Source organism: Pipistrellus hanaki, assembly GCF_964339955.1.
Source record: "Pipistrellus hanaki genome assembly, chromosome: 14".
NCBI lineage: Eukaryota > Metazoa > Chordata > Mammalia > Chiroptera > Vespertilionidae > Pipistrellus > Pipistrellus hanaki.
In genome coordinates this window covers 38,959,233-38,975,572 of record NC_140516.1, presented here as the reverse complement: position 1 = coordinate 38,975,572, position 16,340 = coordinate 38,959,233, and the positions used below count along the sequence as shown (strand labels likewise).

Below are 16,340 nucleotides of genomic sequence, written 5' to 3'. Positions count from 1 at the left end.
ATCAGGGTTACAGGCCCCTTTATCCTCGCCAGGAGCACTTTGCTGAAGTGCTGCTGCCAGGAACCAGGGTGGAATGGGGCAGCCAGGCTTGCAAGCAGTCACCTTCCCACAGCAGGGAGCAGAGAGGGATGGGGGAGGAAGAAGCTGGCGCCCTCTGGTGGGCGAGGCTGGAACCACCGGTGGCCGTGTGGCTACCCCAAGTCGCCTCTTTAGGGGCTTGAGGCGTCCTGGGGCCCATGTGCCCTGCAAGGGGTCTGGGCCACCAACGTTTGGGAGGAAGGCGAGGGAATAAGTTATTAAAACGGAATTAATTCGTTTGCTCATCATTCACTGGGAGGGCTCTGGTTAGAGCGCTTCCCTACCTCCTCTCACCTGCAGCCTCCAAAGCCCTCAGCACGTGCACGCTTGGAGGCGAGGGAGGCCCGCTGGATGCTGGGAAGAGTAATCTCTCCGGGCTTGGTAGGGGGGAAGGCCGACCCAGCTGCCTCCTGCGCATGGCTCAGCTCAAATATTTACCTTCGGCGACACCGCTGATGGCTCATTGTGTGCCTTGACTTTTGTCTTGGGTCTCAGCGAGTCCCCTACCGGCTGCTGCCCGCAGTGGGAGCCCAATCCACATCTGCCCCTTGGTGCTGGAGGTCCCCAGCCGGACCGGGCGCCCCGCGGAGAGAGCCAGGAATTAATTTTTCTCCCCCCACCCCGGTCTCTCCTCGATTCCCATTCCTGCACCCTCCGCGCACAGTAGGAGCGCTGCCAATTCACTGAGGGATGAAGGCGAACACCGGCTCTGCAGGGGGCGGGGGGGGGGGGGGAGAGGCAGACCTGCCTTTGGTGCGGGGACAGGGAACGGCTCCCAGACGGAGCCCCAAGTGCTTAACGCAGTCTCGACGATTTGCATTTGAAGGGTCGGCGGAGGGTCCGCGGCGCTTTGAACGCCGGGCGCAGGAGGCGCGCGATGGAGCTGCGCGAGCTGGTGTGGATTTGAGGGGCGGGGGTGGCCGGGGGCGAGGGATGCGCTTGGAAAGAGGCTGAAGGTGTGTGTGTGGGGGGGTACCCGCGAGGGTGTGCTTGTGAGAGAAGCTGTGTTGGTGAGGAGTGTGTGTTTGTATTGGTAAGGGGAGAGAGAGGGAGAGAGAGAGAGAGAGAGAGAGAGAGAGAGAGAGAGAGAGAGAGAGAGAGAGGAGGGTATTTGTGTTTGCGAAGTGTGGGGGCGGCCGGGAAAGGTGGCCGGGCTGTCACTCAGCGATCAGGTTGACAGGCGCTCCCTCATCAGGGCCAGGGAGCTCTGATTGCAGATTCAAGGAAACAAAATAGCAATTGTAATTACCGGGCTTTGATAAGATAAAGGAGAGGGCGAGCTGGCTGGGAGGCTAGCGAGGGAGCGAGGGCGGGAGGGAGCAGCCTGCTGGGGCCCTAAGGAATATTTGCATCTGTCACTCACAGAGGGTACCCAGGCTGTACCTGGGGCCTGGTTAGGGTGTGTCCCCATCCGTGGCCCTCTAGAGACACAGGCTTTTGGGGGGATGAGAAGAATCCCCCCAAAATGGAAGAGGATCAAGTTCAGGGGAAGTTCTTCAAATGTAAAGGAATTCTGGTCCTGCAGAGACAGGCCCTTTGGGAGAGGTTAAGGTGCAGGACCAAAACCCTGACATCCACACTTGTAGGCCCAGACGCCCGGCTTCTCTGGGCGAGAGGGGAGGGTGCTGATCACAGAGGTTCAGCCCAGGGCCTTCAGAGCCTTCTGGGGACTCCAGAACCTGCTCGGACCCTGATCTGAGCCAGGAGCTTTGGCTCTCACCCCCACTCCAGGAAAGGCTGGTGCCCAGAGTCACTCTGGTTGTGTCTCCAGGGCCATGCACAACACACTAAGGAGAGGCTGGGTGCTGGGGTGCTGGTCGCTGGTGGGGAGAAGGCCCTTCCTGTCCTCTGCTCTCCATCTCTCCACTCATTCATTCATTAAAGTGTGCAAGTGAATCTTTTCAAGGGCCCACTATGCACAGGCGCGAGGTGAAGGTGGTGAGTCTCCCTCCTGCGTGAAGCAGTGCAGCTGGGGAGGTCAGCACTCAACAGGTGCCCTCAGGCCACTAGCTCCGAGGAGCACAACAAAGCATAGGGGATGGACTGGGCCGTGGGCAATGGAGCCCACCATTCCCTGTCTCCCCACCCCCCACCCAATGCGGCCATTAGTGGGGTCTAGCAAATAAATGGTTGTGTTTATGATTATTATCTGTTGGGGCTAGGGGGTGAAGGCAAGTCTCCCCAGGGAAGCAGCACATGGGCTGAGGTCTAAATGCTCAGCCAGTTTCCCCATTGCTGGTTCACTGAATACGAGCTGCACAGCAACCCTGCCCAGCTCTGTGCCATGAGCTGCAAGTGCCGAGCTCATAAGACACGGTCCTTGCCTGCAGGTCTGTCTGGGCAAGAGCCAACAGAGTGAACAGACTCCTGGAGGGAGCAGCAGGTGGGCTCAGGAAAGCCCACTCCTCTGAGGAGGGGTGAGATCTTGGGACAAGTCCTCTGACTCTGTTCTCCCATGTGCACGTGGCTCAGTGCTAGCAGTGTGGCCGGGAGTGGGGGGAGGCAGACCTTGGCTGCCTGCTGGAGAAAGGCCTGCTCACTGCCTCCGGCCTAATGGCTTCCTGAGACCACCCAACTCCTCCATCCCCAGCCCCAAGGACGAGCAGGGGCCAGCGGGGCAGGGGAGGTGTGGTCAAAGGCAGCAGCGGGCTGGGCATCAGCGGCTCCACCTGCTGCTGAGAAGTACCCCCCCACACACACCGCTGCTCCCCCACGCTGCTCCCCCAGAAACTCCCTCCCGCCTCCACCTGGGGAGGTGGATGTGTAGCAGTGAGAGGCTGGGAAAGCTCAGACAAGCCCACCCCTCCTCCTTGGGCACTTCCCCCACCCCCGTGGACACAAAGCCCCAGTCCCCGGCTGGGCTCGTACACAGTAGGTGTGTAAATACCTCAAGTGCACAAATAATGAGACTCGGAGGGAGAAGCTGGCGGCCTGGGTGAAGCCTCTTCCCCAGGAGAAGCAGCGGGCAGCGGTTCCTTTGCCCCATCAGCTTGCTGCTTTGGGGGTGGCAGGGGCTGGGCGTCCTCTCCAGGGACTTCGGGGCTCCCTCGCATAGGTGGTTCCTAGTTCCTCCCGAGTCTTGGCGGGCGTGTGTGTGTGTGTGTGTGTGTGTGTGTGTGTGTGTGTGTTTGTATGGGTGGGGTGAGAGACAGGGGGACAGGGGCGGGAGGGGACGGTGATGATGGGGGCGGGAGGGGAGAGGGAGAGATCTCTCTCTCTGGCTTCTTGGAGACTGAACGGGACAGGAGAGACAGGCAGGGCGAGGGGCTCAGCGGGAGGCCGGGGCTGGATTCCCTGTCGCGCACGCACTGCCTGGGAGCCCGGTTCACAGCCCTTCAGTCCGGCGTCCTCGCGGCTTCCCTGGGGGCAGGCCCAGCGGGAGCGCACAGTCGGTGGCCCAGCGGGAGCGCACAGTAGGTGGCTCAATGGCTAGTCGCACCGCCTGGGGCGAGAGAGCCCTGGGCCCCGCCGTGGAGCCCTGACACCTTCCCACTCACCCGAGTGCCCGGGGACCCCATGGAGCCGGCGCCCGAGGCACCCCCGTCCCCGCGTGTCCAACCCTCCAGAGCGCGCGAGGGGACAGGCCCCGGATGGGGGGTGGGAGAGGCGCCCACCCCGGTGGCCCACACCCCTCCGGCGGGTCCCCAGACCCCTCCCCTGGCGCAGACCCCCAATCCCAGCCCCGCCAGCCGCCCCGCCCCGGCCGCCCCGCCCCCGCCGCGGGCTGCCTCCCGGCCCCAGCTCCCAGCCGGGGCTGCGGGCTCCGGCCGCCCGCCCCGCGCTCCCCCCTCGCGCCCGGTGCGGCGCCCCCCGCCCCCACCCCTCCCCCTCCCCTTCCCACCTACCCACCCACCCTGCCGGCCCGTTACCCTCCGCCCGCGCCGGCTCCCGAGTCGCCAGCGGCCACCGGCTCCCGCAGCGGCGCGGAGCCACTCGGCGCGGCCAGCTCGCCCTCCCCGGGACCCGCGGAGCCGCGTGGGCATCGCCGCCGGCCCCCGCCCCGAGCCGCCCCGCTCGCCGCCGCCGCTCCGGCCCGTGCGCCCGCGGGCGGCGTCCTCCCGCCGGCTCCCCGCTCCCTCCGGGCCGCGCCATGGGCGGCCCCCGCGCGGCGCTGCGCTGCCTGTGAGTACCGCCGCCCCGTCCCCCCGGCCGCGCGCCCGCCCGCGCTCACCCCGCTTTTGTCTCCGCAGGCTGCTGCACTTGCTGGTCCTCTGCCTCCAAGCCCAGGTAGGCGCCGCGCGGGGCCGGGCCGGGGCCGGGGGCCGGCGGGGTCCAGGTGGGGCAGGGCCGCCGGGACCGACGCCGCGGGGCTGGAGGGACCTTACCAGCCGACCCTGACCTCTCCGGGCGGGGGGCTGCGAGCAGAGGCAGCGCCCGGCACAAGGTCACCCAGCGGTGGCGGCGGAGCCGGGACCCGGGGGCTCAGGGTCAGCCCCGCGCCGTGGCCCCGCGCCCTCGGAGGCCCGGCGGCCGGAGCGCACGGGGACGGAGCGCAGGGGCCGCACCTGGCGCCGGGGAGGGGCCGGCGGGCGGGGAGCGCGCGGCCAGGGTCCGGGGGCTGCGGCCGGCGGGGCGGGGGGCTGCGGCCGGGACCCTCTCGCGCCCTCGGGGGCGGCTGGTGGCCGGTCCGGCGGAGCGATCAGGTGCCCGGGCCCTGTGCGCCCTCAGCGTTTGCCCGTCAGTTTGTCTGTGTAAATGTCAGGGGTCCGGCGGCGCTGCCCCCTTACTCAAAAGCGCCCTGCTCTTCCAGGAAGGCCCGGGCGGGGGGCCTGCGCCGGGCAGGGAGCTGGCTCCCCTGTTCGGAGCCGGGCGCGAGGCCCAGGGTGTTCCCCAACAGGTGGGTCCGCATCCTCCCCGTCCCCGCTGGTCCACGGGAGGTGGGTGTGCCCGGCTCTCCCGGAGGGGGTGGGAGCCTGAGCTGGCATGGTGGGGGGACCCCCAGCCCCTGCGGCCGGCTGCCGGGGCAGTGGACGGGGTGGGGTGGGTGGGAGGGTTGGGTGGGTGGTGGTGGGGGACAGGGCAATGGGGGCCACTTGGGCCCCTGGGCAGAGTAGCATTATAATGGCGTGTTGTGTATTTTTCAATTTCCTAAAGGTAACTGTTCAGTCCTCACCTAATTTTACACAGCATGTGAGGGAGCAGAGCCTGGTGACGGATCAGCTCAGCCGCCGCCTCATCCGGACCTACCAGCTCTACAGCCGCACCAGCGGGAAGCACGTGCAGGTCCTGGCCAACAAGCGCATCAACGCCATGGCGGAGGACGGGGACCCCTTCGGTAAGGCGGCGGGGGGCAGCCTGGAGCGGCTGGTGGCACAGGCCCTCCCCTGGCCGGCTGAGACGGCACCCACCAGCCCCAACTGTGTGGTGTGGCGGCCCCCGGGCCTGCTGGCTCGCCAGCTCAGGAGGCGAGGGGTTAAGGCGTGTTGGGGGTCAGCTGGAGAAGAGAGGTCTGGGGAAGGGGCCTTGGGGAGTACTTGGCCCACAGGCGCCCCTTCCCTGCCCAGCAGACGAATGGATCCAGGAACTTCCCTCCCCACCTCCCCCTTGCGGGCACCCCTCCCCAGCTGCAGGTGGAGGCGGCAGAGGGGTCAGGGGGAGGGGGGCCAGGTTGGAGGGAAGCTCTTGAAAGAGGATATGTCGCCAGGGCCCACAAAAGGAGAGTGGGAAAGAGAAGGGAGAGAAGCCCCCCCCCCCACGCTCCCAGCTTGTTGGGGGGCGGGGGGAATTGGCTGGTCAGAGGGGTCAGTCCCACCTGGGAACGGGCCCGGGGAAGGGCCTTACCCAGGAGCCCAGGTGGTGGGTCAGAGCGGCTCCCCGGGGGGTGGTGAGTGCAGGGAGCTACTGCCCGGCCGGCCGGCCGGCGGAGAGGCTGAGGACCGATTGATTTCTCAAACATTCAATATTCCTGCCTTGAAAGGAGGCCAGTTTCCAGAGCCCCGATGTACCCGGAGGAAAGCAAGCCCTCTGGGCGGCGGCGGGGGTTGTTTTTAGAGAGCGATTATTGTGAGTTTAAAAACCTTTAAATAATGACCAAGTTAAACAAGCATGAAAGGAGAGGGGAAGACTCTATTAAAATGTAATAAAAAGGTGAGGCACGTTAAGAGCTAAGAAGAAAAATGAAGAATGATATAAAACAGAAAAAGAACAAGCCCCCCTTTTTTTTTTTTCAGATGTGGAGTTTTGAAAAGAGTTGCAAGTCTGTAAATGTTAAAAAAAAAAAAAAAAAAAGAGGTTCAAGATTGTTCTCTATGAATCTCTGGAGAGACCCCCGCGTCTGGCAGAGCGATTAAAACTCTTCTTACTTTCACCTTTTTTAACATTTCCTGAATACTTTCTCCTCTTCTCGGGCCAGTTTGGGGGATCGAGTATGTCTCGCTGCATTTTTTCTGCGTCGACGTAGCTGACTTCCCTTCAAAGCTGGAGAAGGAGACATAATTTTCCTGGGATAAATCTGTCACTGGGTGGAAGAATAGGTTTGAAAATGTTAAGCTTTCCAAAAGCCCGGGCCGGGGAAAGCCGCGGTAGACGGCAGCCCCAGCTCCCCAGAAACATCCAGGAAGGGGAGCGGGGGCTCTGGCCGGCGGGGGCGGGGGCGGGGGCGGCCTGCACGGTGGCCGAGCTCCCCCTTTGTCCCTCCAGAGGGGCTGCGAGCTGCCCTTCTCAGCTTCCAGGGATGGGGACGCATGCCTGCCCGGCTCCTTCTGGGCTCACTCCGTCAGAGCAAATGGCCCGGCGTCCCTGGGTTTTGGGGTTTTGGGGAGGGAGGGAGGGAGAGGCTGCGCTGGCCATGGAAGAACTCGTCTTTCACATCAGGGGGCTGACGCCCACGTCTCTCCTTAAGCAAATAGGCTGCTTCCCGGGCTCCGTGGGCCCTGCTTGCCCGGCAGGAGGGGAAGCGGGAGGGCCCAAAAGCAGAGGCTTGGGGTGTGCAGCCAGGACAGGAAGCGTCTGGAAAAGAGCAGCAGAGAGGTCCTAGCTAGTGGCTTTCTGATGGGCCCCAGGAAGGGACAGGGGGGCCTCTTCCATCTCTATCCGCCCCCCGTGGCCAGAGTCCTCTGAGGGGATCCTTCCTTGCCCTTGGCCCATCAGCGTCTGTCTGTCCTGGCCCTTAAAAGCGCCCGCTCCTGGCCCAGGAGGACGGCGCAGGGAAGGGATGAGCAGAGGAGGTGGTGGGTGGGAGGAGAGGTGACAGCTGCATTCTCCCCTGGCTGACTGGGAGCCAGACTGAGGACTTGGCCGCGGGGTCCCAGCTCCGTGCTTATGGGAAGGGGGTGGGCGGCCTCAGGCTGGGCCGTGAGGGTGTCTTGCTGACCCTGATGCCCATCTTCCCAGGAGTTTCAGAGACAGAGGCGGTGCGGCCTTGTCCCTGTGGGAGTCCCAGAGCTTTCTCCAGGCAGGAAGAGGCTGGGCTCTGCAGCGGGGATGGCAGGAGACCCACCCCCTTCTGTCCCAAAGGGCTACAGCAGCCTCAGAGGGAGGAGTGACACGGAGGGTGGGCAGGAATTGGCCTCTGGGGCGAGTTGGCTGTCTGAAGGCTCGGAGGAGGGGGAAGAGGCATAGCATTCAGCTCCACATTTCCTCTCCAGACAGAGAAAAGGGTGCCTCATTCCTCCCTCCGCACCCTCAGAACGGGCTGGGTCCCTGGGGCGAGAGGCCTGGCTGTGGTGGCCATTGAAAGAGGAAAAACCAATGAGCCGTTGGTTTCTGGACACCGGGGCCGGGGACTGTGTGACTGGGTAGCTTGGGGAAGAGGCAGGATCCTCCACGCTGGCGTCTGAGTTCGGGCTGGGGCTGTGTGAGGGAGAGCTGGGCCATCCCGGTCGCCTTCTCAGCAGAGCAGCAGTGGGGCAGGGGGGTGGGGGGGTGGGTGGCAGGGATGTGAGTTAGACCCCGAGGTACCAGAAACAGGAGGGAATGCTTTGACATTTAGCCTCAGGACTGGAGGTCGCCACTGCACCCAGATGTATATAATTAGCTGCAGGCCCGTGCACTCGATGTTTTGAGTTGGAAGGGTCCTCATAGACCTTCCGATTAGCAGGAGAACTCTAGTCGGGAAGCCTTGACATAAACGTCATCACTGTCTGGTTTTAAGAGACTCTTTCCCATTGGATGGCCCCACAGCCGCTCTGCGGAACCCAGTGGGCACACCGTGATCGTGTCCATCCTCCTCTGTAAGCCTTGGGGAGGGTCCTGAGGCTGGGGAGGGGACTTGACCTTGCCTCGGGGGCTAACGCCCGCCTCTCGGGCACCTGGGCCTCCGAGCAGGTGCTGTAGGATGTGACAAGTGTGTGGCCAGCTGGGGCGAGGCCCCAGGGCCGGGGGGAGCTTCCGGTAACCTCCTTCCTCTGTCCCGGACAGCAAAGCTCATTGTGGAAACGGATACCTTTGGGAGCCGGGTTCGGGTCCGAGGAGCTGAGACGGGTCTCTACATCTGCATGAACAAGAAGGGGAAACTGATTGCCAAGGTGACGCCCCAGAAGGAAGGGGTCCCGGGAGGAGTGGCCGGGGGCCCGGGGAGCGGCTGGGGGCCTGGGGGGCTCCTCTAGGATGTCAGCAGGGCGGGCAGGGAGACACAGGGCCACCTCGGGGTTACCGAATGCTCGGGAGGGAGCGGTGAGGGAGAAGGGAACTGCCTGAGAGAGGAAGAGCTATAAAGGCAAAGAGGGAAGAAGGAAGGCTCGGGAAGGGGCTTGGGGGGAGGCCGGTAAATTCCATATATCTTTTTAACAAATCGCCAAATTGCTTTGCTATTATGTCCAATTACATGGTACCAGCATTTGGAATGTTCAGTAAGCCGCAGGCCCAGCCCCTCGGCCGAGCTCTGAAATGGCCCCATTAGTCACGGCTCCTCTCCAGCCTCGAGCTCCCCGCTCTCTTGCTGGGCCTCTGGGGCTGCAGGCTCGGCCTCCCCGCGGGCCTCCCCTCCCCCAGGGGGTGGCTGCCCAGGGGCCCTGGAGCCCGAACCCTCAGGGACCGAGGGGGGCAGCTGGGGAAACGGGTGGGTGCTCGCTGCTCGGGCCAGACTGGCGGGCAGCAGGCCAGGGCGGGCAGAGCGGGGAGAGGGGCCCGGCCCTGCCGGGGGATGGCCATGTGTCACTGCTGCCCGGCGGACAGGAAGCTGCCGGGTGGGCTGCGGGTGGTGAGGGATTAGAGAGCCGGTGCCGGGCGGGGGTGGGGCCGCCGCTCCTGCCCCCCGTGCCATCTGCTGGGCGCCCACCTGCTGCCCGGGGCCGCCTGCCCTCTGCCTCTGGCGGTGGTGGCGGTGGTGGCGGGGGCTCCGCAGAGAGCCCAGTAACGCCCTGTCTGGGCTCCTACCTGCAGAGCAACGGCAAGGGCAAGGACTGCGTGTTCACGGAGATCGTGCTGGAGAACAACTACACGGCCCTGCAGAACGCCAAGTACGAGGGCTGGTACATGGCCTTCACCCGCAAGGGCCGGCCCCGCAAGGGCTCCAAGACGCGGCAGCACCAGCGCGAGGTCCACTTCATGAAGCGCCTGCCCCGCGGCCACCACACCACTGAGCAGAGCCTGCGCTTCGAGTTCCTCAACTACCGGCCCTTCACGCGCAGCCTGCGGGGCAGCCAGAGGACTTGGGCCCCGGAGCCCCGATAGGCTGGCCGGCCCCCCGCCGCTCCCCCCGCGGCCTCTGGGGGCCACAGACCCAGACACTCAGCGAGAGGAGGCCTGCGCCCCTGAAGGCTGGGGAGCCGCCCGGGGAGCCCCGGGTTCTAGTTGTTGATAATTGTTTGCTGTTGGTTTTTTTTTTTTGTTTTTTTTTTAAACAAAAGAGAGGCTCTATTTTTGTATTCCACTTGGCTGTGGTGTCTTCTTCACTCTCAGGAAGGCCGGGTAGTGGCCCAGGAGTCGGGGGGCCTTTTCTAATCCAGCAGAGGTGCCCCTGAGCCTCCGGAGCCCCCAGTGCCCGGAGGGCCAGCTGGCCAGGCAGCCAGGAGCTCCACGGCACCCCCAGGTGGGGGCAGAGAGGGGAGGGGAGGCACTTAGGTCAGGCGTTGTGAGGGTGGGCATCCGTGGGGGGAGGTTGTGTATTAGTGTTATTAAATGACTGAAATATTTATTTAATTTGCATATTAAAAATGTGTGTTGGTGGGTGAGTCCTGCTGGGGTCAACCTCCCTCCCCTCTTCCCCGCCCCAGATGGCCGGGGGGAATGGTGGGGGTGGGGGGCTGTGAGATGCAGCAAATCAGGCCCCATCTCTGACTATAGTCTCCCTGCAGCCTGAGGCCCATGTCTGTCTGCTGTCTCCATCACTGTCACTGGAGGGTTTTTTTGGGAGGACAGGAGCAGGGGAAGGAGCGAGAAGAGGCTCTTAGCAGGTCCTGGGAGACACGGACTTCCTAGCTTTTAACAGGATTTATGGCTAACACTTCCCCAGGCCACCCCTGGGCCAGAAATGATGGCTCTCCTAGGGCCAGAGCTGCGATCGCGGATTCCGTGAGTCTAAGAGAAGTGCCTGCGTGTGTGCCTAGGTCTGTGAGAGAGACAGGAGGTGCCGAGGCTCATTCTCTCTGAGTATCAGGCTCCAGAAAATGAAAGAAAAGAGCAGCTGCCAGGGCCCAAGGTGGGGGTGTGTCAGAGGGGGGACCTCCAGGGCTGGTGTTGACATTCGTGACACAGAACAAGTGTTCGCTTTCGCAGATCTGGTCAGAGAGCTGTGAGCAGAAGGTGCTGAGCTCAGGTGCTGCCAAAGAGCCCAGGGACTGTGGCTTAGGGAGTGGCCGCCCCCTTAGAGAGAGGGGGCTTGGAGGGAGGGGACTGGGCATGGGATGGGAGGGGAGGCAGAAGTTGGGCTAGTGGAGCAGGTCATGGTGTGGGCAAGGGGACAGTTCATGGCGGGTGGGCGGGGGTGTGTTTGGATGGGAACTGGTGACACTGGTATCATACCGCACCATGGGATGGTAAGATGAAGAGCCCAAACCCAGACCTAACAGGTCTCCTGAGGGCAGAGCTGGCCCAGGCTCTGTAACTGAGGCCTCCCCTGCTAGCTGCTTCTGCTACCTTCTTTGAGGGTGCCCAGCTCCTAGGTCCGAGGACAATCCAGAAACTTCTCCCCTCTGCGCGTCTGTTCTGCGGCACCTCCTTTGGCAGACGAGCACCCCAAGGCTTTCTAAACACATGGGTCTCCCAGAGTCGCAGCTGCAAGTCCCGGGCTCAGGCCATCCAGGTGGATCGGGAATGCCAGGGTTCCGTGGGAGGCCTTGGAGTAGTGAGACGGGGCATGCCCTGCGGTTTGTCCACGTCGCTTCTTCCAGCCTGCTCTAGGGTGAGGGGTTCTGGGTACAGAGGTTTGTCCACGTCGCTTCTTCCAGCCTGCTCTAGGGTGAGGGGTTCTGGGTACAGAGGTTTGGTTTACAGACACTGGGACTTGGGGATTGAGGTGGGGGGGCGCTCTAGACATCTCTCTTCCAGCTCCCTGGCCCTTCGTGCCTCCAACTCCGCTCCATCTCCTCCCCTCCCCCTTTAATTAATTCTGGGTGAGCAGCCTGGCTTTATTGTGCAGGGCGCTGGGTCTCACTGTGGGAAAAGTCACACCTTCTGAGCAGCTTCTGATGCCATGCAAATGAAGAGACCGTCCAGGAAACGCTTTCATCTGCAGGCCGCCTGTCCAGCCCCTCGCCCAGTAATTACCCGCATTTCATTTGTGTGAGAGCAATTCCTGGGGGAAGCCACCGGACAGGAGGGAGTCTGCGGTGGGGTGGAATGTCAGGCTCTCCCCGCCTGTGATCCTGGCCACAAAGCGGGGCCAGGCCGGGCCAAGGCTGGCCACTGGCGAGGCCAAAGCGACCCTGAGGCCTGGGGACTCCGGAGCGGTGGGGGGGACTGTGCTATGGCGGTGATAAGGGGGAAGAGGTGGGCTGTCCGTAGAGCTGGGCCTGCCTATAGGGAGGAGGGAGATGACGATAGGGTGGGGTGGGGGGAGACTGAAGTGGACGGGATGATGGGTATCTGGTCCAGGAGACGGCCTGAGGCTTTGGGAAGGGGTTGGATCCTAGCAGGACCCCAGGCCAAGGTGCCATGGGGCAGAGCCCAAAGCAGTGGGCTAGGCCTGGCTAGGGCACCCACCACCTTGTTTATCTTTGAGTTGCTGCCTCCACAGAACCCTCGCTAATGGGGTTTTACAGCCCACTCAAGCTGCAACTGGCCAAGAATCAATCATTACCGGCACTTAGCGGTTTGATAGTTAACAGCCTGAACTGAAGCCAAACTGGTTGTTAACTGTGATAACAACTGATTTCAAGGGGTTATTGCCGGCCCAATATGCTCAGCCCATTTATTTCGGGGAAAACAAGCAGGGAGCTGTTGCGAGGCCCAGGAAAAGGAGGAGGCTGGGCCTTCCCCAGCCAAAAGGCCTGCCGGTCTGTCTCGGAGTGGGCGCCGGCCGGGGTCTGCGTGGAGGCTTCATCTCCCAGAATTCCACTGAAGACCAATGCGCAGGCCCAGGTGATGCCACAGAAGCCCTCTCAGTCCTCCCTTCCCGGTTCTTACCCATCCTGGTTTCCCACCTTCCCTTCTCCTTTCCTCACTGCAGCACTTCCCGCGAGGCCCTCCCAGGCACAGATTCCCCATGCGGAGGAGCCAGGCTCAGGGACCAGGCCTCTCCTTGTCCGCACTCAGCAGGTGGGGCTGGACCCCGCCTTCACTCTTCCTCACCAGCGCTCCGAGTCCAAGGCAAGCCCTTGCCTCTCATGTCAAAACCAGTGGAGACTCCACCAAACCTTGACTAGAAAGAAGGAGCAAGAGTTCTTTTCCTCTTACTCCACCAGGTCCTGTCTGTCCCTGCCTTCTACCCTCAGCCAAAAGGCCGAAGGTGGGCTATCGCTGAGCCTCCTTCTAGAACGCTGCGCCAGCAGAGGACAGGAAGTTCTCCACTGTTTACAGAGAGACAGCGTGAGGCCCGGAAGCCACGTGGCTAGTGCCAAAGCCAGTACTAGAAATCAGGTCTTAATCCTCAGACCCAGGCTGCTGCTTCTTTTTTTAAAAAAAAAATATTTTATTGATTTTGTACAGAGAGGAAGGGAGAGAGATACAGAGCTAGAAACATCGATGAGAGAGAGTCATCCATCAGCTGCCTCTTACACACCCCCCACCGGGGATATGCCCGCAACCAAGGCACATGGCCTTGACCGGAATCGAACCCGGGACCCTTCAGTCCCCAAACCGACGCTCTATCCATTGAGCCAAACCGGTTTCGGCCAGGCTGCTTCTTGAGGACTGGCGGTCTTTCCCTAACTGGATTCATTCATTCACTGTTGAGTGCCAATCATGAGCCAGGCTGTGTTCTGATTAAGGAGAAGCAGGGTGTAAGAGACAAAGCCCTGCCATTATGAAGTTCACATTCTAGTGGTGGGATGCAGAGCAAACAGTGTATAGAATAGATACCGACAACCACTACAGGAAAATGAGGCTGACAGGTGGAAGAGGGTGGTAGCGATTGCAAACAGGCTGGTCAAAGAAGGCCTCACTGAAAACTTAATGTTGGAGCAGACAGCTGACGGAGGTAAGGCATTAAGATATCTGGGGACCCCAGCTGGTTTGGCTCAGTGGATAGAGCATCAACCTGCGGACTGAAGGGTCCCGAGTTCAATTCCAGTTGGGGGTGCATGCCTGGGTTGCAGGATCAATCCCCAGTGGGAGGAATGCAGGAGTCAGCCAATCAATGATTCTCTCTCATCAATTATGTTTTTCTCCCTCCTTTCTTCCTTCCTCTCTGAAATCAATAATAATAATAATAATAATAATAATAATAAATATCTGGGGAAGAAGCCATTCTGGTAGAGGGAATAGCAAGTGCAAAGGCTTATTGCATTAGAGGAAGAGGAAGGAGACCAGTGTGGCTGGAGCCAAGTGAGGGAGGGTTATGAGTGTGTGTGTGTGTGTGTGTGTATGTAGTGGGAGGGGAGATGGGGGTGCAGAGAATGGTAAGTCTGAGAGACTAAATATTCAGGTGGAGATGTTGAGTAGGCAGTTGTGTATGAGTCTGGAATTCAGGGAGAGAGGTCTAGTGTGAAGATATAAATTTGGGAGTGTTCAGCACACAGGTGATTTTTAAAAGCCAAGACATGGAATGGATTACCTAGGAAGCCGGCATAAACAAGAAGAGCTCTAAGCCTGAACCTTGGTGCACTCCAAACATTTAGAGGTCAAGGTGAAGGGGGGAACCGCAAAGAGGGTTGAGGAAGTGTGGCCCATGGAATAGATGGGAGCAAAACCAACTGATAAAATGTGAGCAGACTCGGTGGTGTCCTGGTGATAAAGGCAAAAGAGCAACTTCTGAGCGTAAGCTTTTCGGTGGGATTAGGGCGAGTTTTACTGTCCACACTGTTTCCCTTCCTCCCACCTCCGCTCACCCAGGGCCGAGAAGGAGCAGCCAACAGAGTTGGGTTAACTCGGGAGTCTCTTGCTCTTCTCTCAGCCTCCCCCTGCCTCTCACCCTGCTCCCTGGACCTCCATTGCATATGTCAGATCCAATAACCTATTCTACCTATCGACGCCCACCACCCTGCTCCGAGCCATCTTCAGTCCTGTCTGGCTCATGACAGCAGCCCCCTAACTGCTCTCTCTTGTTTCCTCTCTTATCCCCCTACAATCCTTTCTGTACTCAGTTTGCACAAAGTTTAAAACATAAACATGATTGTATTACCACCATAGCTAGAGGGGTTGAAGGGCTGTGGCTGTGTCTTCTAGAATTTAAATCAAACACCCCCTCTCCCCCCTTGGCCTGTGTGTTCCCGTCTGCCCTAACCTTATGGCTTCACTCTCTCACTCTCCCTTCGGGCCACGCTGCCTTCCTGCTGCATCTGCCTCAGAGCCTCCGCACTTATTCTCTCTGCTTGGAATGCTCTTCAGGATAGCTGGCTGGCTGACTGCTCATTATGCAGTTTCCTGTCATCACTCCCTGCTTTATCCTATATAATAAAAGGCTAACATGCGAATTGTCCCCTAGACCAGGAGTTCGACCGGGAGTTCAACCAGGGTGCAGGGCTGGCCAGGGGGACAGGCCGAAGGCGGTTGGGGTGGGGAGCTGATCCATGTTGTTGCAAGAGTTTGTTGTATTTATCACGATCTGATATTATCCTGCTGTTTATGTGTACACTTGCTTATGGCTTCTGTGTCTCTCATCGATGACTATCCAGTGCTTAGGACAGTGCCTGGTACATTGTAGGTATGCAATAAACATTAGTTGAAGCAATCAACTGGTAAAATGTGAGTGGACTCGGAGGTGTTGAGTGGAGGGGGTGGTTTGGGAGTTCTCTGTATCTCGGACTTGGGTCGGGCGTTGGCAATGCTGGAAGGTCAGGGAGACCTGAGAATAGTCCTGGGATGGATGACGCTCCGAGCCCATCCAGTGCATGATTTTACTAAAAGAAGGTCCAAGGCTGTCTGCCCAGGCTCACCGCCGTTTCCTCAAGCTGCAGTAACGTCTCAGAATCTGGACGAACAAGTAACTAAGTAGGGCCTGATGGGATGGACGTCTCAGAACCTCCCCAAATTCTGCTTCCTTCCCTGCCACTGGGTTTCCATAGCAACCAGGGCACTTCAAAGGAGAGAGTGAAGGGGAATTAAGAGCCAAAGAGAGCAGAAGAAAGAGGAGGAGTAAGTGGTAGCAAGACAGATGGGGAGCTGGCAGGAACTCCAGGGGGACCCCCAGGTCCCACATTACTGTGGAGGGTTGTGCCAATAAGGTCCCTTTGGTTGCCCCCGCCCCATCTGGATCTCTTGCTGACCCTGAAGGATGAACTGTCCATTTGGGCAGGCCCAGAGCTGACCCTCATGCATGTCCCCCAGCTACTGGCTGGCAGATGCTGGGAAGGAAGGGCTCACGCTCAGTGCTACAGCCCCCCAGTCCCTCTCTCAGCGACAGCGAAACGAGCGGGAGCCACTGGATCACTCTGGGGAGCGGCATTTCTTTCTCCTTTCCTCCTTAGCTGGGTGTGGTGTGCTGGTAGGATGGGCGGGCATACAGGGGAGGGGAGTCAGGGCATTAACCCATGTCACACAACGCCCTTAGCTTTTGCACTTGGGGATAAGGCCCCGACCATGAAGGGTCAGATGGGCGGTAGCTTGGGACCTGGCCGGGGGTGCTCAGAACAAGGGCCCAGGACTGACACTGCTTCGAGAGGGCAAGTCCAAGCCTGGGCAGGTTCTCCGTGTGGCTGGTAGCCTCCTGCTCCCTTGAGCCCAGAGGACCAGAGAGCACCTGGGAGTGGCAGAAAGGCAAGCCCTTGAGGAGCCAGGGCACTGGG

General features: G+C 60.8%; 1 protein-coding gene across 1 annotated transcript; it reads left to right on the top strand.

Annotated features, from left to right (window-relative positions):
- Positions 1–4,168: 4,168 nt before the first annotated feature.
- FGF8 (fibroblast growth factor 8) lies at positions 4,169–9,921 on the top strand (the record flags this gene model as incomplete). Its single annotated transcript, XM_084904711.1, has 6 exons — positions 4,169–4,200; positions 4,269–4,305; positions 4,829–4,915; positions 5,173–5,353; positions 8,437–8,543; positions 9,400–9,921. The coding sequence occupies 6 exons, from the start codon at positions 4,169–4,171 to the stop codon at positions 9,688–9,690; spliced, it is 735 nt and encodes a 244-aa protein (XP_084760837.1). The 3' UTR covers positions 9,691–9,921.
- Between the last annotated feature and the right edge of the window lie 6,419 nt (positions 9,922–16,340).